This window comes from Bubalus kerabau, chromosome 21 (assembly GCF_029407905.1).
Source record: "Bubalus kerabau isolate K-KA32 ecotype Philippines breed swamp buffalo chromosome 21, PCC_UOA_SB_1v2, whole genome shotgun sequence".
In the NCBI taxonomy this organism is placed as follows: domain Eukaryota; kingdom Metazoa; phylum Chordata; class Mammalia; order Artiodactyla; family Bovidae; genus Bubalus; species Bubalus kerabau.
In genome coordinates this window covers 28,418,894-28,442,392 of record NC_073644.1, presented here as the reverse complement: position 1 = coordinate 28,442,392, position 23,499 = coordinate 28,418,894, and the positions used below count along the sequence as shown (strand labels likewise).

Here is a 23,499-nt window from a genome sequence, read left to right as displayed (position 1 = left end):
CCCTATGGACTGTAGCCCACCAGGCTTCTCTGTCCGTAAGGATTCTCTAGGCAAGAACACTGGAATGGGTTGCCATGCCCTCCTCCAGGGGAACTTCCCAACCCCGGGATGGAACCCTCAGTTAGGGGAGACCAATGCCTAAATTACCTCATTCTAGTTTGCCATGAGTATGTGTAGATGGCATTTGAATCTGTTTGGGTTTTTTTTTTTTTTTATTAAAATGGTATTTTCAAACAATCCGGAAAATTTCAGAGATCAACAATTAGGTAATTATAAAGAATTTTTTTGTTAATTAGAGTGAGATAATCATATGGCAGGGTTATATTCAACAAGGAAGTCCTCATTTGCTAGAAAAGCAGTTTACAAAATGCTTTTACAGATGAAATATTATGTCATTAAAAATATATAGTACAAAATAAAAAATAAAGGAAGGTAAAAATAAAGTAAAGGAGCTAATGGAATACAGGTGGAAAATGAACAGCAGCAAATTAGTGGCTGCTGGAGCCCGAGTAATGGATATCTAGAGGTATGTGGTATTATTTTTCCTTTTACAGAGTTTGAAAATGCCCACAATAAAGAGTTTAATAATAGCACTTTACTTTCATGGAGCTTATCATGTTTTACAATATTCTCAGTACCTCTTGTAAGTAATAAGTAACAGAACAAAGTCATTTAATTTGAATGAATTTTTTTTTTCCTTTAGGCAAAAAAAAAAAAGTCATCTGGAATTGTTAACAAAAAGTTATAAAACAGCTTTCAAACTCAAACGGAAAATTTAAGCAGAAAAAATATACACAGTAGCTTACATTTACTGTTCAGCTTAAGAATCAAGTATAAATAAGGCTTGCTGAAATAATTTAACAACACATACCTTCCACAACACCACAATATTCAAATCCACCTCATTGCACTTCTGGATTAATCTCATAACATCCTCTACTGACTGTTTTTCTGTATGCACCGAAGACTGGGCTTGTGGTTTCTTCAATTCAGAGGATAAACTCCTATAGAAGAAGTCTGCACATGGGCTTGCTGAACTTACTATCTGTTAAAAGGAAATCACTTGTCTAGATGTGTTTTCAATTAGATATACCCTGCCAAAATCTGTATTTCTACAACTTACACATTTCTTATCAATTTGGTTGAATATAAGAAGGCCACCCTAATGCTTGAACACCTGAAATATTTGGTACCAATTACCCTGAATCTTAAATCTATACTGCCATGACATTAACTTGGACCTTCTAAGTATCCAGGGAAGACAAATGGGTATTAAAAGAAAATAGGAAGTTAACTGTTGAGAATCTGAAGAACATATACATAAATATGTATGTATAACTGAATCACTTTGCTGTACACTTGAAACTAATAAAATATTGTAAACAATTCTTCAGTTTTAAAAAAAGTAGATTGTTAAAAAGAAAAATTTTTAATTATTTTTTCCTATTTAAAAATTTGTTTTACTATTAAAAATAACAAGTATTTCCCAATCAAATACTTGGAAGACTAGGTGATACCCCATGAAACACAGCTCAAATGAAGTTATTTTTATTAACTTGGCTTTCACACTTGAAGGGACAGAATAAGGCAGATTTTTAAACAGACTCAGAACTACAGAATTTGCCCTAGTTAATAGAATACTGTGTTTCACTGTAGAATCTCGACACTTAATTTCCTGTATTATAAATTCTGTTAAGTAGATGTTAAGCTTCCGAGTTAATTATTAAATATTAATAAATATGTAAGATTTTCCCCCTCAGATATGAACTTTTTTCTGGTAAACCACTGTTCACATAGTTCGCTCATTACAAAAATTACAAAAAATTTTCAGTTATCTCATTACCAAAAAAAAAAAAAAATTACAAACAGCTTATTATTTGGGTCTCAGAACCATTTGATATTCCCAAATCCAGGGGATCATCATCTGTATGTTCCACTGTGATCACTTTTCCAAATAGGTAGGTTCTTTCCTATAATCCTGTTCCTCTTTTTAATGCCAAGAGCTAAATTTATCTCCTGAGTATCTTACAATCTAAAAGACAGCTAATTTTAAATTACTAATTAAAATGGCATACTACACATAGCATTTTTATTTGATTTGGGACATGACAACAGTTGCAAAACTCAACAAAGCTGACATGTTCATCCACCAAAGAGTTTAGATTACTCGAGTAACAGTTTTGTCAAAACAGTCAAGGTACTCCAGAACTATAACTTTAAATATCAAATGCTATTAGGTTTACTTGCATACCTGTTCATTTCCAAAGATGATATCTGCAAAGGTGTATTTTTCTGAGGCCTCCATAACAACTAAAAAATGGAGGAGAACAAACTAATCATATCATTGGCACGAAATAGAAAATGACCATTTAAGAAAGTGTGACACTAAAATGAATTTACCTTCTTCTTCCTTACATTGTGTTGCCTTGAAACAAAACTTTCCCTTCTCCCTACTGGCAAGTTTGGCGTCTAGGAAAAGAAAAGAGTAAATTTCAAAGATCTTTCTCCGTTTGTAACATGGTAAAGCCTAGTTCATTACTCAGACTTCTATAGCCAAACTGGAAAACATTTCATCATTAGAAATAATGTTTAATGGCATCTGGTCCTATCACTTCATGGCAAACGGAGAAACAACGGAAACAGTGACAGACTTTATTTTCTTGGGCTCCAAAATCACTGCAAATGGTGACTGCAGCCATGAAATTAAAACACACTTGCTCCTTGGAATAAAACCTATGACCAACCGTTAGACAGCATATTAAAAAGCAGAGACATTACTTTGCCAACAAAGGTCTGAATAGTCAAAGCTATGGTTTTTCCAGTAGTCATGTATGGATGTGAGAGCTGGACTATAAAGAAAGCGGAGTGCCGAAGAACTGATGCTTTTGAACTGCGGTGCTAGAGAAGACTCCTAAGAATCCCTTGGACTGCAAGGAGATCCAATCAGTCAAACCTAAAGGAAATCAGTCCTCAATATTCACTGGAAGGACTGATGCTGCAACTGAAACTCCAATACTTTGGCTACCTGATGCGAAGAACTGACTCACTGGAAAAGACCCTGATGCTGGTCAAGATTGAAGGCAAGAGGAGAAAAGGACAAGAGAGAATGAGATGGTTGGATGGCATCACCTACTCGATGGACAAGAGTTTGAGCAAGCTCCGGGAGCTGTTGTCGGACAGGGAAGCCTGGCATGCTGCAGTCCATGGGGTTGCAGAGAGTCAGACATGACTGAGCAACTGAACTGACTGAAAAACATCTTTTCTTTTCTCTCAGTGAAGCAAATCTCATTCAATTCTTTAAAAGGGTAAGATTAAATTTTCCTGAAATTCATGTTCATATAGATAAACAGAAATTTTGAAAACTTAGAATTTGGGAGCCAGGGAGCACACAACCTCACCACTGTATCATTTCATTTCCTATCAGTATTTTTTCATGTGGATAATTATTATTATATGCACACAGTTTGCTATGATGCATTTTCCCACTATATTACAGACACATTTTAAAAGCTTATATATTTTAATGACAACATGAGTTGTAGCTTAATTCACATTAAAGATACATTCAATTTTTCCCTATTAAACATAACCCTGAAATAAACTGCTCTCAATATATGGATCTTCTTCTATTTTTGAATTAATTCCTTTGTATAAATTCCAAAAATAAGGATTACTGTGAAGCTAGGTAAGGGTTTAAAATATTTTTTTAATCTTTTAAAATACATGTACAATTCTTTCTAGAAAGAGTATTATTTTGCCAGCTTCAATCTATTCTGACAAGCACTAAGCACTCTCATATTACTGGCAAGATGATAAAATGATAGAAATATTTTGGAAAACAATTAGGCAATACATATCACAAGTGTGCATGTTCTTTTAAGTGTTATATGGGTTTGGAAATACACAGAAAAGCCAATCAACATACAAGTATGATTACACACAGAAAAACAGCTTACCAACGGTAAAGGAAACAAAGAGAAACTAGTCTATATGCTTCTGTACTATTTGAAATTTTGACTGTGACCATATATTCAAGCACGAATTTTACAACTGAATTTTTATTTATTTATTTTTTTGTAGATCATTTTTAAAAGTCACTATTGAATTTGTTACAGTACTGCTTCAGTTTTATGTTTTAGCTTTTTAGCCACAAGACATGTGGGATCTTAGCTCCCCAATCAGGGATCGAACCCGCACTCACTGCATTGGAAGGTGAAGTCTTAACCACTAGACCACCAGGGAAGTCCCACAACTGAATTTTTTTAAAAAAGAATATACAAATAGAAAAGATGTGGAATAAAAAGATGGGAAATCATCAATTAAGATGTGTAGTTTCATTAAAAATCATGCAATGTAATGAATGCACAATTTAATGCTTAAAAAACTTAATTATAAGAAAGGCACCAATAATCTTACTATATTCTGGTACTGTTCTGAAGAAAAGTAAACTAATAAAGATATCAGAATTTATTCTGAAGAGGGAAAAAGTACAAACCTTTGTTTTCAGAGAGATTTACAGACTTCTGTAACTTCCAGTGTTTACTACTACTTGATACTTGTACTATATGGAATTCCTTCACACCTGCTTCACTCTATCAAAAAGAAGTAAGAGAGTCATTCAGGATTTAGAGGCACTAACTTAGTATATTCTACTGAGAAGGACACTGCTATCAAACTCACTATCAGCTAACATAAGATGCAATTTTTATTCTGAAATAAATTAACACTATGTATTTCAGGAATGGCAATTATTTAAATTCCTCCACAAACATTCTTAAAACAGGTAAGTCATCACCTATCCAAGAAACAGATTTAATTACACTTCTGGTGGCAAATTTTTAAATACTGAAAGGCATTCAGTTATTAGAATCTATCATAGTGAGTTATTTATCAAAAGTTATTTGTCAATTTTTAATCAAAACCCTAGCACTTTCATTTTATTTTTTCTCATCTTTCTATCACATTCTTATTAAGGCAAAAAAGCAACAAAGAACAGAACCCCAAAATTCAATCAACTCGAAATGACCTTACAAATTTATGGAGTTGAAAGAAAAAGGACATTACAGAATTAATAACAATTCAAACCGGTATCTAAACTGAATCAATCTGAAGCTAAGATTCTATTTTATTAAGATCACATTCCCTTCCTTCAAGAATTTTCATTTTGATATTTAGAGTACATAAACATGAATGGTAAATAAAATGTTTGAAATGCTTTATATAAAGGAAATGGTACTGTTGGAAATGTGTAAGTGAGGGGTTATCAAGTTACTACTGAATGTGAAATCCTAATAGAACTTTGTAAGTTTAATCACATCAAAGGACATTCTCAATGGTGAGACTAGAAAGCATTTTTTTTTTTTTTTTTTTTAGAAAGCATTTTATAAGATCTCTTTTGGGTTGAATTACTGGTATGTATGGCCAGTATATACCATATACTGGCCATATATAGTCGTATATACCATACGACTATGCAGCATATTAATACCACTAGATCCTTTTATTTGAAGCACTAAAGGATAAAGCCACAAAAGCAAATTGAGAAGCAGGATATTTTTATATTCTATTCAAAATGAACACTCCATAAATTCCTAGCTTATGCTGTCTTGTGAAGGAAAAAAATTTTAAAAACAAAGTTTATTTTTAAACCAACTTACAGTATTGGTATTTTCCACATCCACAAAGACTAGCATATTGCCTCCTCTGCCCTCCTCATCTTCAAGAGAATTACTTCTGCAGACAGTGGCTCGCACATTCAAAGATCGGCTGGTACAAATGACTGCAGTATGTCTTAATATTCTGTGACTAAAGAAGTTAAAATTATAAATTTAATCTAAGAATCTCTCCCAGCATTATGATTCTCTAATTCCAAATAAAGTTTTTAAAACCTGTTCACTCTCAGGACCATTTATACTATTAAAAAAACAAAGACAATAATGTAAGAGTATCTAGTTAGCCTAACTTTAGTTCAATTCTTTACTCCCAGTTTGTAAGAAAACTTATTAGTCTCCCTTTTTCCCTGCTCAAACTCATCCAGAGCACAGACCTGAAAATCATCATCATATAGTTACGTCTTGATTATGACTTCTGATAATAGTTCCAAAGTTACTGGATGCCTACCAAGTACTGATAAATTACACACTTTCACCTGGCATTCAAGGCTCTCCACAAGAGAACTTTACAATTCAATCTTCATTCCCATTTTACACATTTTACACTGTAGCCAAACTAACTACATTCAGTTTGTATCTCCTAACTTGTCAATATTTATCCATATATCCAGCTACTTCCTGGAATACCCACTACTCTTTTGCCTATACCCTTTGACATTCAAATTCTGAAACCTTTACTTTCTTTAGAAGCGCATTTCACCACTACTACATTCTACAAAGCCTTAATGAATTGCTTTGGCCAGAGGACTCATCTTCTTAAGGGGAATTAACATTTACTGAGGACCTACAACATACTTTTCCTTACAAGTATTGTATCTTTTTGTTCTCATAGTAAGCCTTTTATGATATTTTAAATAGTCACACAAATTTTAAAAAGTAGCACAATTATTCCAAGTTAATTCTGTAAAAATGGCAATGGAATTAGCATGAAATATTCTGTCGTGCAAATATACAAGCTACAGCTCCTTGTGTTTTGATTTCTTCAGCGATATCCATAACACCACCCAAAAAGTTTACTTGCTCTGCAAACACATAAATATGGGGAGGCAGAGGAGGGCACTAGAGAAAAGGAAGTTAAAATAATTTTCTTTAAAAAGGATGAGTGTAGGCAACCTGTCTTCATATACTAATGACACTCTTAATTCATGGTACCTGTGAATTTCATTATTATGTGGTAACTCTGACCATAGTACTTAGCTGTATCAAAAAGCCATGAAGTTTACAGAAAGAAGCATGAAAAAGATTAATGTAGCTTAATTTTTTTCCACTTTTGGCTACTCAGATTAGGGACAACCTCAGATAAAAACTTCATGCATAATTTGGATAAGGGTAATTTCTTAGTAAACAATGACATATGTTAACAAGTAATAAAATGTTTATTTGAATGGGTATATACTTTCCTGGTGGCTCAGATGATAAAGAATCTGCCTGCAGTGTAAGAGACCCAGGTTAGATCCCTGGGTCAGGAAGATCCCCTGGAGAAGGGAATGGCTACCCACTCCAGGATTCACGCCTCTAGAATTCCATGGACAAAGGAGCCTGGCAGGCTACATATAGTCCATGAGGTCGCAAAGAGTCAGTAACACTTTCACTTTTTTTCATATATACATATCCTTAATGCAGAGGTTAAATCTAAAAAATTTTGTAATACTCACCGTATTTTAGGCTGCTTTTTAACACTTTCATAGTAAAACAAAAAGTTAATTTCATGGACACCTTCTTCATCTGGCCCACGTAACCACATTGGTAGCTGAACTGAAGCTCCAGGTAGAAGAACAGTGTCAGGAAGGGGAACAGAAATCACCTCTGGCTGACTTCCTATGCCGATGCCAAAGTCCACAGAAGAAGCTGAGGATACGAGTGCTGTACACACAGTGGTAGAATCTGTCACAACAGTCTTGTAAGCACTACAGTTCTCGGAAGCCGAGGGACTCAGCGGTGTTAGAACAGCTGTGTTACCACCAAAGGTAAAGAACTCTGGACGTTTAGAAACAACCTTCAATGCAGTAAGAGGACATTTGCTGACATTGACAAATTCTACATAGGCTTTTCGGATTTCTCCACAGAGGAGCCCTGTAGGAAAATGTATAAAGAACACCTGCATTGGAGGGAAAAAATATTATTATATTGTCTGTTAAAAATTCTGAACCTCTACTGAATAACACTTTAAATTGCTGTTATTTCTTTACTACAGGGTTACAAATATTTTATTCATTCTCTTTGATATCTCCCTGTGTATACGGTTATTAAGAACTCCATGAGTTATTAGACAGAGACCAATGTTACTCAGTAGCAGATTTCAGAGTTACATATTAAAGGTACAATGTCAACAACTAGAGGGCCACCGGCAAAATTTTCACAACTGTGTAGATTATGGTTAAGACAAGCTATTAAGTCATTTAACATGATTACATGAACAGTTATCAGCTGAAGAGCCCTTAACACTCTCAACTTAAAAAGTAGCTCATCTATTTATTTATACATCATTAAAATGAAGCGATGCACAATAGGTCTGAAAAGAGGAGAACATACAGAAGCATGATTCCATATCCATAATTTTTAAACCTGGTATCTCTGAATATCCTCAGGGTTCCCATAACCCAATGTGTGAGGGAAACCTGATCTCACTAACAGAGATTCTTTATAGACTAAGTGGGAATTTAGTGCGATATTCATGTGGTTCATTCAAGCTATGTTAATGTGCTTGATAACTGGTGCTGCCACAAACCCAACAGGGGTCACAAAATGTGGAAGATAAAAACACATATGTATACGCGTGATTTCTAAAAATTAAAAAAAAAACTTTCAACACATGCCTGGCCTCAGGATTTCAGATAGGGACTGTCGACCTTTACTAAAGAGCTAGAAATATGTACTAACAAAATCATCCAGTAAGTCATTTGCATTTAAAAGATCCACAAGCATAAATGTCAGAAGTACTCTGACAGAATCACAGAAAGGAGGAATAAGAGGGTAAGAGTATGAGTAGTAAAGGTACAGCTGGCTGTCCCAAAGGAGTTATCAAAGTCCAGTGGAAATATCTGTGTCTTTCAATCTAAATTTGAGTAAGACTTCATTCTGGCCAAATTCTTAAGGAATCAGATAAAATCAGGGGAAATGAGAAGCTTCAGAAATGGACACGAGAAAATAAGGGATTAATGCAGAAATCCAAAACACAGGTTAAAAAGTTAGGAAAAAACAAACTAAGCATTACGCTATACTGAAAACAGAGATAATGTACTCATTGCTGCTGCTGCTGCTAAGTCACTTCAGTCGTGTCCGACTCTGTGCGACCCCACAGATGGCAGCCCACCAGGCTCCCCCGTCCCTGGGATTCTCCAGGCAAGAACACTGGAGTGGGTTGCCATTTCCTTCTCCAGTGCATGAAAGTGAAAAGTGAAAGTGAAGTCACTCAGTCATGTCCGACTCTTAGCGACCCCATGGACTGCAGCCTACCAGGCTCCTCCGTCCGTGGGATTTTCCAGGCAAGAGTACTGGAGTGGGGTGCCACTGCCTTCTCCTAATGTACTCATTAGCCAGTACCAAATAAGCTTAATCAAATAAGCTAAAATTTGTGAAGGAATATAAATTTTGAGTTGTTACATCAAAAACAACCGCATGAGTAACCAGTGAAATAAGACTACTGTAAAGATGCACTAGAACACATAGACACCCAGATAGCATGGGTAAGGCAACAGCACTGGCAGAACGGGAAGGGTGGTGGGCCAGGACCCGTGACAAACCATATGTAGGATACTGTGCATATATCTTCACAATAAGGTTTTACTAAATATACTATGTTGACTCTAAGGAGAACCAGTATATCTAGCCTTTACTTCAAATGAATTTCTGCTAAAAGTCCTCATAAAAAGTTGATGTTTTAGACAGCTTCAAACTTTAATGGAAAATAAGACCAAGAACCAGGACTTTCGCTTCTACGAATTAATCCTCAAGATGTGTGACAGGCATATAAAGTAAAAATGATACATGTAAGGCTAGTCATTGTGATTTCATCTGTAACATCAAGTGATCTGACATGATAGTCAAGTCTGCTTGAATAAATGTCATATACACAACATACTGCCTACAGTGAGAACCTGAAGGGCCTGCTCTTCTATTTTTCTATGTAAAACTTTTTTCTAATGAAATGTAAAAAAAATTAGTAAGGGAAGAAAAAGTTTTGCAATGACACCGTTTTTTTCTCCAACAGAACTTAAAAACAAAATATTTCTAATCAGTAGATACAGCTCACAGCTGTATGCTTTCAGCATGCTACACACGTGACAGTTAACACATGACACTTTAATTTTCATCTTTTCTCAGCTTCAGTAATTTTCATGCTCACTCTGTTTTGATTAAGAGACTATTTCATCAGATGTTGTAGATTACTTCCTTCACTACTCCCTTAAACACTTCAAACTCTACAAAATATTTCTGACATATGATATTAGGAATGGGAATATTCTATGAATTTTTTTACTAATATTAAGGTATATTTAATAGTAAGGTACTATTACTCATCCAAATATAACAGACGTTCTCTTAACTAAAAATCTTAAATGATGAAAACCGCCAGATGAAAGATAAAGTATGTGCAAGTATTCATTAATCAGAAATGAGCACTGACATCAGTCTGTAAGTCTACTTGCCCTACACAACTCTTTATTTATTATTATTATTAGTGTTTCCTGCATTGACAGGCGGATTCTTTACCACCAAGCCACCAGTGAATCCCCCATACAGCTCTTTAAACGCAACATAATTATTGTTGCTGTTTAGTCACTAAGTTATGTCTTCTGAGACCCCATGGACTACAGTCTGTCAGGCTCCTCTGTCCATGGGATTCTCCAGGCAAGAATACTGGAGTGGCCTGCCATTTCGTTCTCCAGGGGATCTTCCGAACCCAGGGATCGAACCCATGTTCTCATACTTGGGTGGTGGACTCTCTATCACTGAGCCACCTGGGAAGTCTGCAACATAACTAAGCAAGTGTAAAATCTGGGCAGAAAATATGCAGCTCAACAATACCTTTTGCTCAACACATACAGATATCACCATTTTCATGAGCATGTTACCTATCCCACCACTATAAGTATAGGATTAGTACCCATAAAATCATCCAATGAGAAAAAGGAAGTAATATCCAATTAAAGGGCATCATATGGACTTAAAGAAGAAAAAAAATCACATGGACAAAAAAAATGAAGACTAATCAACCTTATCAGTTATCAAAGAAACGTCATTTTTCACCAGCCTGATTTACAAAAGTTAAAAAATAAAATAAAATAAAATAAAAACATGATAGTATCCAGTATGGCACTGACATGAGGCAATGTCACTCTCATTCTGAAGGAAAAGTGTCAATTCCGAGAGGCTTGCTAAAGGTAATTCTGTGGTACACTACACAATTGATCCAACAATTTCATTTCTAAAAGTCTATAGCCTAAACTAGAGCATGGACAAAATATATACATAATGTTTACTGCAGAACTGTCAGTAATGATGAAAAGCCAGACCCATACCCATCGATACACAAATGACTAAAATACAGTATAATATATCTAAATAAAGGCATACCTTATGTAGCTGTGAAAGAATTCTTACTGAATGAAAACAAAAACCAGGTTTTGTTGAGAAAGGCAAAAATCAAGTCACAGAATAAAATGTGCAGTATGATTACTAAAAATATATACAAATATACAAGGAAAGGTCTGAAAAGAGAAACATCAGTTTGGTATCACTGGCTGAAGGTGAAAGCTTCTAACCCCCCTTCCAGGGCAATCTGAGGATGCAGGAGGAAGAACCTCCTTCCAGGGTTCACACTTATGCTCCATGGCCGTGCCAGTGGCCTGCCTCTCAGGTAGACAGCTGATTCAAGGTGGGCCACAGTTCTCTCCTAGACACTTGATATATCTTGTAATGAAGTGGCACAAAGACCAGAAGTTGTAAGACTAATAAAGTTGTATCAAAATAGGAGTTTGGGATGGACATGTACACATGGCTGTGTTTAAAATGGATAAGCAACAAGGTCCTACTATACAGCACGTGGAACTCTGCTCAACGTTATGTAGTAGGCTGTGGGAGGGGAATTTGGAAGAGAATGAATACGTGTATATGTATGGCTGAGTCCCTTTACTGACCACCTGAAACTATCAAATATTGTTAACTGGCTATACTCCAATATAAAATAAAAAGTTATTTAGAAAGTAATGCCTTCTAAAGGTTTTAAAAATTTCCCACAGCTGCTGAGTCCTTATTCTTTCTTGAGCTTACTGTTCTATGACGGTTTATAGTTTCCATGAGGTTATTCCAAAATCCTTTGAACTAAATAATACGTGGGGGAGGTTGGAGGGGGGTGGTGGTGGGTTTAATACTACCTAGCATCAATTTCTATCTTTTGCAGCTAAAAGACTGCATGAAGGCATGACAGTGTGGGACACAAAGAAAATGAAATGAATATTGCTTTTATTCATACACCTATCTATATTGCTTAAACATTTTATAAAAATTAACTGTTATTTTTATATCTTACCCAGAAAGAGCCACTGATTTTAATAACAATCAAAGTGCTCTTTTAGAAGCTTTTTCCCAACTTCTATTAATATTTTGAGGATTATATCTTATAACCTGGATGTGACTTAATGCCAATTTTCATGATTATCTTGTCTTTGTGAATTACATCTATTTAACATTAGCTTACCAAGAATTTAAAACTGCACTTCAATATATCAACAATCTCAAAGTCTAAAATTAATCTATCCAAAATATCATCCTCACCTTAGAGATAAATTATTAAGCCCATGAATTTTTAAAAAGTGAAATACCTCCAATAGTGGCATTTCCTCAGTAATTATGGGATCTAGACGTCGATCAGGACCATATTTAATAGACGTTTTTTCTTCTTTTGTGTTGTTAAGTCGAGGACCTTGAATTTCTAAATCCTGTCTCCCTCGGACTGACATACTCAAAGAATGTTTTCCTGAAATAAAAAAACAATCAATGCCCTAAAATAGTTTGATAAGTTAACTGACATCAAGTTAGCCTGAATATATGAGTAATGTATGTTTCAGATTATTTCTAGAAGAACTCTAGACAATTACCAATTAACATGGTTAAGCAAAGAACTAAGTGTATTTTATGTTCATGTTTAACCACATCTACTATTGCATGCTGCTTAATTTCTCATTTTCTTAGGACTTACTTTGCAGAAGGACTGTACATTATCAAATGGGAAGTTTCTGAAACCTATAATTAACCAAAAAGATCCATCTGACAGAATAGCTATTCATATTCAAATATATATACTAATTTGAATTATTTCTGGATTATAAATAACTACACTTTCTCAACAGACTTAACTGTACCTTCTTAACAGACTACACAAAGAAAATTATAATATACATAGCTTTCTCAAAATTAAACTCATTTAATACACATGTGAGCTTTTCCCCAAAAACTTCCACACACTGCACGTAGGTGTGAAAACAGCAAAGGCAGACAACTGTATTTCCTGCAGGAATACTTAGAACCTATTGCACAGTCGTGTCAAACTCTTTGTGCCCCCATGGACTGTAGCCTACCAGGCTCTTCCGTCCATGAGATTTTCCAGGCAAGCATACTGGAGTGGGTTGCCATTTCCCTCTTAGCAGGAATACTTAGAACCTTTAATATGCTGAAGCTCACTGTGATATGCCCAGACTAGACGTATAAGGTAACATTTCCATTACCTCATTTGACCCAGATCCTTATAGCATTTTACACTAAAACTTCATTTAAACTCTACTATAAGGTACAATTTATTTTAATAGGTAATTCAGGGTCTTTGCCCACTAACATCATAAAAAATTTATAATTTATTTATTAATGCATATATTTGGTAACTTGAATGAAGTAATTAGCTATAATTTATTGACAATCATAACTTTGTGGTACAAAATTAAAATCATAGGTTAGTGGGAAAGGAAAGAAGCTTCAAAAAGTTTTTAACACTCAGCTAACTTACTTTAAATATTTAAAAATTAACAATATTATTTGTAGAAGAATCTCCTCTGGTGTTTGTCAACCAAGAATTATACATGTAGTACTAAACTGCAGAATACTATACTTTTAGTGGCAATTTTTTGTTTTATAATTTTTGAATTCTTATGGATTCATTCCATTTCAGTATATGGTCCAAAAAAATGTTTTACTAAATTACCCTAGATATGCAAGCAAGGAGAAATTTCAAACTGAACTTTAAAAGAACCAACAAATTTTCCAAGTGGTCCCAAAAGATTTCTCAATATTAATAATATGCTTTTAGAAATGCTAAATTCAAGTCTGCTAACTATTAATTTGTTAAAAATAGACAGCTATTAAAATGAAGAGACAGATGAGAGGAATTTTATAGTAAATTCTCTCTCTAGTCTTGTCAACTTAAACTCAAATAGCAACATATAATTATTACAAAATAATATGAGAATGGTTTCCTGAAATTAAAGGGAAAAAAAAAAGGCAAGCTGTGTTAAACATGTATCTGGTAGTTTTACTCTTCAAAAATTTGTAAAATTTATCAATTTTGGGGAACCAAGAAAACCAGCTTAACTCTAAATCCTTCTCTTATTATAAAACAGATGACAGAATTTTATGTCATTTCACATTCAATGATGTGGAAACACTGGTCCTTAGTTTACTCTATGTTTTTATAAATATTAAAAAGAAAAAAGACTATCCTAAGTCAACCTTTGTACTGGCAGCAGACATCTCAACCAATGGTTCAGCTCAGTTCAGTTCAGTTGCTCAGTCGTGTCCGACTCTTTGTGACCCCATGAATTGCAGCAAGCCAGGCCTCCCAGTCCATCACCAACTCCCGGAGTTCACCCAGACTCACGTCCATCGAGTCAGTGATGCCATCCAGCCATCTCATCCTCTGTCGTCCCCTTCTCCTCCTGCCCCCAATCCCTCCCAGCATCAGAGTCTTTTCCAATAAGTCAACTCTTCGCATGAAGTGGTCAAAGTACTGGAGTTTCAGCTTTAGCATCATTCCTTCCAAAGAAATCCCAGGGCTGATCCCCTTCAGAATGGACTGGTTGGATCTCCTTGCAGTCCAAGGGACTCTCAAGAGTCTTCTCCAACACCACAGTTCAAAGGCATCCATTCTTCGGCGCTCAGCCTTCTTCACAGTCCAACTCTCACATCCATACATGACCACAGGAAAAACCATAGCCTTGACTAGCCAGAACTTTGTTGGCAAAGTAATGTCTCTGCTTTTGAATATGCTATCTAGGTTGGTAATAACTTTCCTTCCAAGGAGTAAGCGTCTTTTAATTTAGAATACATTAATTTAGGATTTACTAAATGTGGATCAGTAACAAAGAAGAAAAATACATAGGGTAGAACCACAGAATTATCAAAAATACATCAGAAGGGAATAAAGTTGTTTTTTTTAAGCAATCGCAGAGTTAAAAATAATTCAATTATTCATTCTTTCATCTGATTAAATGTCTTTATTAAAGGTACTTTAAACCTAATTTTAAAATATCTCATTTCTCAATTTATTCTAAGGAGATTTACTTATTAGCTTCTAATTGTTCAGCAATGCTATAGCTTTACCTGTGTGACATCCAGGAAGAGCACCAATGCCATCTACTGCCACAGAGCCCTGAATGGTACCAAGGTTATACACAACTCCCAGAATATGCAGCTCCCCTATGTGATGGGGAAAGAGCTTTAGCCTTGCCTGTGGAGATATTTAAGTCACTCTTATTATCTGTTTTCACAATATCTTAAATAGCGCAACACCTAAATTCTGTAATGTTACAGAAATAAAAGCTCAGACCTAAATTTATTTAATTCTCAACTGATTTCTCCTACTGGAAAGCATTTTCTTCAAAAGAAACTTTCTAAACTCAATAATTATAGGCATCACAACTTTTAATAAAAACCAAGATATTCTGGCCAACCAAATATCATATGAAATTACAACATTCAACCCAAGAAGAAAGCAAAACCTTTTTTTACCAGGCTTCTTAGGAAATTAACAAACTAAAAACCACTGCAAACCTACTTTCCCAACCTATTTTCTTCTATGTAATTCCAGTTTCCTAAGATGATAAATTTTAATTTTTAAGAAAACTGGAAAACAAACTGAATAAACAGGCTTTTAAAATCTGTTGTTATTTTACTTTTAGAAAGGCGTGACAGAAAAGTAATAAATTAATTACCACTTTTGATTCTTCACTATTAATTAAGAATTCTGAAATAACTTCAGTTCCAATCATTTCAGATTCACCTTTTACCTGAAAAGCAAATTATGTAAAATATACATTCGAATGAATCAAGTATCAGATTATTAACACTGCTACATATCAATACTTAGCAACAATGACAATAGCTATAGTTAGCATTTATTAGGTTTTTATTATGTGCTAAGCAATATACAAAGCGAACAACATACAAAACGGAAACAGTTATAGATACAGAGAAGAAACAGATAGTTGTCAGAGGGGAGGGGCTAGGGGGAAGAAAGAAATAGGTGAATGTAAAAAAAAAAAAAAAAAGGAAATAGGTGAATGTGATTTAAAAGTACAAACTTCCACTTACAAAGTAAAGGAGTCACAAGAAGTACAAAATGGGGAATAGAGTCAATAACTCTGTAACATCTTTGAATGGTGACAGACAACAACTAGACTTATGGTGATCCTTTTGAAATGCACAGAAATAGCGAATCACTGGGTTGTGTATCAGGAACTAATGTAGTGTTGTAAGTCAACTATACTTCAAAAACAGAACAAATGAACAACCTCATGGAAAAAGAGACTGATGTGTGGTTATCAGAGGCAGGAAGTGGGGAGAGGGGCAACTGGAAAAAAGCAATCAGAAGTTATAAACTTCCAGTTATAACATATAAGAAACAATGTAAAGCATAATAAATATAATTAATACTGCTACATGTTATATAAGAAAGTTGTTGGGAGAAAATCCTAAGTGTTCTCATCACAAGGAAAAATTTTATACTTTTAATTTTCAACAATAAGCATATTATCCGGAGAAGGCAATGGCACCCCACTCCAATACTCTTGCCTGGAAAATCCCATGAACGGAGGAGCCTGGTAGGCTGCAATCCATGGGGTCGCTAAGAGTCGGACACGACTGAGCGACTTCACTTTCACGCACTGGAGAAGGAAATGGCAACCCACTCCAGTGTTCTCGCCTGGAGAATCCCAGGGACGGGGGAGCCTGGTGGGCTGCCATCTATGGGGTCACACAGAGTCAGACACGACTGAAGCGACTTAGCAGCAGCAAGCATATTATCATACATTTTGTAATGAGGGAAAATAAGCCTAAGAAAAGAGTAAGTTCAGCTCCCTGAATAGAAACTGCTGAAATGTTATTACAGCATGTTAGACTATTACTGAAACATGCTTATTACAAATACCTTTTAACAACTTACTAGTTCTTTAACTTCTTCATTATCCTTTCCACTGACATATTTAGGTTGAAACTTCCAGAGCAATGACAAATCAGTCAACAAAAGTGGAACTTTCAAAGGATTTCTAAAAGCCACTTCCACTGTTATTGGTTCTGCAAAAGAAAGGCCTAAGTTAGTAATTTTAATAAACCCCACACATCACCGTATGCTTCAATTCTCCGAACATACCTTGCTTTCAAAGCTCTGCATTTCTGCCTAGACTGTCCTTTTTCACTTTGTAAATGTGCATTTATTCAGGATATGGTTTTGAAATTACCTTCCTTAGAAGATTTCCCCCATAATTTTTCTGTACTCTGTCATTCTCTCTTCTACATTCCAAAAGCACACTGAATATTCCTGTATTAAAGTCCCCACTGCCTGGTTTTATAAATGCAGCTCACTAGTACTCAATTTACTTTTGTATCCTCAGCCTCCAGTCATATTTGGCATGCAAAAAATTACCGTGAATACGCTGTAAGCTAAACAAACAAGTAAAAAACCATGAATAAAAATTCAAGTGTATTACCTTCCACAACTGCAAGGGGAAACCTTGAGTTATCTGAATAACTGTTCAAACAATACTGCGTGGGATGGAAGTTGGATGGAAGGACTCCTCTGTTGACCACAGACACCACTTGTTCCTCAAGCTCTCGCCACTGCTGAGAGGATTCAGAGTCATATTCTTGATCAAGACTTACATGAGTAGCTGCTTGCTTTTCACCTTAAAAATAAAAAAGAAAAGTGCCACTACTAAATACACTTATGTATTAACACCTGCCCTCAAATGAAATATATTTTAAATAAAAATCTAAGGTATCCAAATACATACATATACCATTCTTGCCTATTTTCAATTTTAGCTGAGAGAAAAATATTCTGTTACTAATTCTAGCCTAATTGGAACTCAACTTGTAATACTGATGCTCTTTTCCTTCTGACTCTGACAGAATATCTTCTCTTAGTGTCCACAATTTTATCTGAAATACTTCAAATATACGGACAAAACATGAAAAATAATATAACAAATACTTGTGTATCAAAATTTAAGAAATGTCAACTTTGTTATAAGAAACCAAATTTTATTTAAAAAAATACAATACATGTTACAGATGGAGCTGATTTCCTCTATCTCACATTCCCTAATTCTCTCTCCTTCATCTCTTCCACTGGTACCAATTCTTCCCAGAGCTATTCCAAAGTTGAAGTATAGCATGCACATTCATAAATTTTGTTTTACTTTATCAAATATAAGTGTATATATAAACAACTCATAGAACCAGCATATATGTTTGAAATTTATATAAATGGACTAACTTTTGATCCATCCTTCTCCAACTGTTTTCACTCAACTTTATGTTGTGGGTATTATCCACATTGAAATATAAAGAACTCATTCACTCATGTTCTACAGCATGAAACCAATATATGCAGGTACCAAAATCTATTGATTCATTCTGTTTCATTTTTTTTGCTACTAAAAACAATGCTGCTACAAGTACCCTGATAAATATTTTAAATAAAAGACTAAATTAGCTCTCCAAAAGAAACATACTAAGCTCCAATTAAAAAGACTTAAAATTACAAAGTTTAACATGCATAAAGACCTTTAATATATTTAAACTTTTGGCCCAGTATTGCCATTCTAAAGCTCAATGCTAAGGAAATAATCCTAAATTTTTAAAAAGTCTAACAAGAACAGCAATTATATTGGCAATTATTCGTTGCATCTGTGTACATTTGAAATTTTCCATAATAAAATGTTAAGACAAGATTCATCCACAAAGATGTCCATTACAACTTAGATTTCACATAATCAAAAAAGATGGACACCATATAGCAAATATTAAAATACTTAATATCCACTGAATGCATTACAACCATTAAAAATGTTTATCAAGATTATATAATCTTTATATTATGAGAATTTCTTTATATTATGTGAGAAAAGTCATACGTACAGCTATTTTGTTGTTATTGTTTTAGATTTTAAAGCTGGAAGGAAAAGCACCGAAGTAGTAGGTTCAAGTGGCAGGATGATAGATGATATGGTATAGTTGTTTACTTTCAAATATTCTTTAACAATTACACATTATTTTTTAGTGGAAAGAGATGAAATAACTTCAAAGAAAAAGTCACTAGGTAACAAAGCCAAATTAAACTTTACTAACCATCTGCTGGTCGTCTGTCATGGCCAAAGAAAACTCGGGTTGCTGAACTGTTAATATATGGTAAAGGAAGCTGCGGTAAAGGGCCATCTGGTGAGAGCTGACTTACATTCTAAGAGAAATACAAAAGACAAAAAGAATTTTTGAGAGAACTCTTATCCGTCCTCATTTTTAATACATAAGGTATTAAAGGCATGTTAAGAAAGAATATTAAGAATCACTAGTTTTACTTAACATATGAGTCATAAAATTTTACGATGAAGAACTTTAGATATATTTATTTTGGTCCAAGAGAATCTCCTTAAGGTTACTCAGCAAATTAGTTCTCTCTGGATGCTAAAGCTCCAAATGTTATTTTCATATGTGTTTTACTTCCTAGACTCATTATAGCATTCTATCTGCCAAAATTCTTACCCATATGATTTCAAATTACTAAAGTAAAAAAGGGTAATTATATTCTGCAGGACAGATAAAATATTTACTATTCATGGACCTTGAGGAAAAAATTACAGCTTTCCATTTTGTCCACAAAATAATGCTTTACCTTTGCTATCCTGTCTCAGTGAAATATTTTTTCTTCCTATTAATTTTTCTGCATTACATCAAAGTAATGTCTACCTTTCACGGATCCATATCTACTCATCTTTCATAGGAAACAGAGAGGAATGTACTTTTCCAAAGAATGGGACGATAACCCAAATGCTGTAAAACCAGTTATAATTCAAAAATACATAATGAAGAAAACAGTCCCAAAAGCTCATGGTATTTTTTTTAAGATTCCAAATACAGCCACAAATCAAATGCTTACTATAATATTAAAATTCTCTTTTATGAGAACTGTAGAAGGGCAATGTAACTCAGATTTATGACCAAAAGCCTAGTCTGTTGCACTTTATTATGAAAGATAGTTATATGTAGTCTAATAAAACCACTTATAAGATTCTTACTAGATAGTACTGAAAATGAGTTTTGCTGAAAATAATGACAAATATAATTTTAATATCCACTCCTGAAAATAAGTATTCACCTTGTAAACATAAAGATATTCTCTGAGGAAGGCCCCTTGTTGAGCAGCAGATTGTTTACTTTCATTGATTAAAATATGCCTGAAAGCAGACACAGCATTGTCCAGTTGCCTGAGAGTGTAGGACTGTCGCCCAATGGTGAAGTTAATATGATCCTCTGCAAGAGACCAGCCTTTTCCTTTGTAAACTTGCATGGCTTGACAATAGCAGCGTAAAGCATGTTTTTTCTGTAAGAAAATATATAAAGCAAAGTATTAAAATCCAAATTTCTCTGGGACTGGACAAACACACACACACACACACACACACACACACACAAATCAAGTAACTAGTAATGAGTTCTTCTAACAGAGACTGGGATGATGAAGAAAATGAAACTAAACTTCGCAATGATCGCTAAAAACCAAGAGGTCCTGAAGCAGACAAGCAGCTGCTCTGTCCAAGGGTAAGAAGTCTGAGAGGTCAGGGATAATACTGACTTTGTGAAAAACCATCTGGGAATTTCCAGAGCAGCAGCAGGTGGAGTCATAGATCAGTGAGAGACTTGTTGTTAGCTTGTAGCTGAGAGCTACCTTACGAAGTTTAAATTTGGTTAGTCACTGTACCACTGCCCTGGACTGAACAGTAAAGTGTGTTCTAATTCTACATATATGAGTATGAAGGTATATGTGTCTACATTTGTTGGTCTTTGATAGTGACAGAGTTTGGCATTCTTTTCTTCTGCCTAAGGCTGCATCCTACTACACCCTTGAGTATATATTAGGCTTTAATTACATATTAATGCCACCCTCTGAACTCAGACAACCTGCATTCTAAACACGGGATTTGGTATTCCTGGCAGCTCAAGACCCCACCTGCAATGCAGGAGACCTAAGTTCAATCCCCTGGTCACGAAGATCCCCTGGAGAAGAAAATGGCTACACACTCCAGTAATCTTGCCTGAAGAATCCCATGGACAGAGGAGCCTGAAGGGCTACAGTCCACGGGATCACAAAGAATCAGACCTGACAGAGCAACTAACTTTTTTTTCACTTTTTCACCAAGAAAAAGGTTTCTCTCCACTAAACCTTTTCCTTCAGAGTAAATTCTTATACCCACCCTCTTCCAAGGTAGATTAACAAAATCTGTATCATTTTCAACCAGAATTGGTCAATTTTTTTAGGAAATGTTTTATTGATCAAGAGGTAATAAAGGCAAATCAAAATCATCTGCTACTTGATAGCATGCAGTGAGAACATAGTCTCTTCTTTGTGATACTCCTACAAATATACCCAATTTGAACCTCAGGATGAGGAAACATTCAACAAGCCTAAATGGAGGCACATCTCTACAAAATAATTGGCCTATAGTCGTCAGAAGTGTCAACATCATAAACATCAAAGTACCCTTCTGACAGGATCCTTCACTATACAACTGTCAAAACTTGAACAGGGTCTGAGGATTAGACAGTAATACTGTATTAAGTGCTAAGTTCTCGACTGGCATTGTTGTTTTACTGCTGTAGAGGAATAAAGAATTTTGTTTCTAAGAAAGAGGAAATATATCCTTAAGTATTAGGAGGGTACTGGGGCACCAGGTAGACAACTTAACTCCCAAATGGCTCAGGTAAACAAAAGTTTCTGAACTGTACTTGAAACTGTTTTGTAGGTTTGAGATCATTTCAAAGTAATTTTTAAGTGATGTTTCTTAAAAACAAAACAAAACAAAAATCCCAATCTCCATATTGCATTTAGTAAAGGAACACCAATACTGAATCTTAAAAATGGAGAGATACAGAGAAACAATAAAATGTGTCTAAATGTCAAGTTCAAGTGCATTTTTTAGGCTCTCTTGGAAAAGCATCTAAAGAGATTTAAGAGGTAACAAGGATTTAAAGTCTGCCTTTTGAAGTAACAGAAAGATCGTCCAGGGTATACTGGGCATAATCAGAAACACCTTCAGACTTTAATTTTTTTTAATACTGATTATAATGTTGTTTCTCTTTTTAAATACCTTTTACTTGTTAATACTCTTAATGGAAAAAACTGAACTATAAACAATTTCTGGGGACAAGATAAGCAATTCGGCATGAACTTGCAATCACAGAGGACTGAAAAATTACATCACTGTATACATATAATCTCCTCTATGCTCCGCACTCATCTCTGTCAATAGCCACATCTGTTTTTTTTTTTTGGAGCTTCTCAGAAACAACTTGGTCCAAGTCAGAATTATGTACATGATGAGCACCTTTATCTTCCAAGGAAGATGCTGTTCTTGACCAACTTCAATGGGACACATATTTGCTTTTCTAACAGGTCTGCATATTTCAGATTTCTACTATCTGAGAAAGCGATCCTCTGGGTTCAAGGTATATAGGTCACAAAACAGCAAACCAGCTACTTTGGAATCATTAACTCCACAAGATAACTACAGTTAAAGATGATTATTAGGCCAGAGAGCAAATGTATCTCAACCTACCATAATGTAGCATTTTTAACCTGCCATGCACTTCCTAGAGGCAATACGTCCTGTATCTTTAGAAGGTAAATACAAGATCCAATGACATCATAACCACAAACAAAATCATTCACAAAAGTGGACAAAGATGTGGAAAAATGATAGAACCATTTCTAGTGGGGCATATAATTTTTCTTCTGCTTAACACATTTTGTAGATTTCTTTAATAGAACACTTTAAGCAAAGAGAAACAATGGGATAGTATGTTTCAGATGCATTTGTACTAATTATGGAAAATGGGCTGTGAAAAATCAGAGCTTTTTTTCCCCCCTCACTTCAGAACCTGAGAAATTCTAATCATAAAGTACATAAAATTATTATAAAGACTTAATTTCATAAATATTTTTACAATTTTGTATAAAGCAAAATTTTGTATATATTGTATAAATTTTGTATATATATAATTTAATATAAAGCAAGTTCACGTATTTTCTAACTTCCCATTTTCCAAAAGTAGAGGAACTCAATCTTGAAAAGTTGATTTTTAAAAATCATGACATTCTTCCGTGAAATTGAGAGTCATTTTGAACACCTTTCCTTCTTTGCACCTTTGAATTAACACTGGCATGTTCTGGTTATCACAGACTTTCAAAAAGGAACGTTCATAAAAATTCATATTAATTAAATTCAAAAAAATCCTCATACTCCCTGACTAGATTAAAAAATTCCTTAAGAGACAAGACCATGTT

At 34.7% G+C, this 23,499-nt stretch overlaps 1 protein-coding gene across 2 annotated transcripts in view; it reads right to left on the bottom strand.

The window, feature by feature from the left end:
* Window positions 1-23,499, bottom strand: part of TRAPPC8 (trafficking protein particle complex subunit 8) — an 82,749-nt gene that overhangs the window by 15,117 nt on the left and 44,133 nt on the right. For both annotated transcript variants that reach the window (XM_055559405.1, XM_055559406.1), the window contains exons 13-25: window positions 20,314-20,538; window positions 19,290-19,398; window positions 17,648-17,842; window positions 17,104-17,234; window positions 15,875-15,949; window positions 15,264-15,390; window positions 12,497-12,651; window positions 7,328-7,770; window positions 5,658-5,805; window positions 4,496-4,592; window positions 2,401-2,469; window positions 2,252-2,310; window positions 872-1,045 (exon numbers count right to left, since the gene is read on the bottom strand). In XM_055559405.1, the coding sequence (XP_055415380.1) occupies window positions 872-1,045; window positions 2,252-2,310; window positions 2,401-2,469; window positions 4,496-4,592; window positions 5,658-5,805; window positions 7,328-7,770; window positions 12,497-12,651; window positions 15,264-15,390; window positions 15,875-15,949; window positions 17,104-17,234; window positions 17,648-17,842; window positions 19,290-19,398; window positions 20,314-20,538 (2,007 nt within the window). The remainder of the gene's footprint in view (window positions 1-871; window positions 1,046-2,251; window positions 2,311-2,400; window positions 2,470-4,495; window positions 4,593-5,657; window positions 5,806-7,327; window positions 7,771-12,496; window positions 12,652-15,263; window positions 15,391-15,874; window positions 15,950-17,103; window positions 17,235-17,647; window positions 17,843-19,289; window positions 19,399-20,313; window positions 20,539-23,499) is intronic.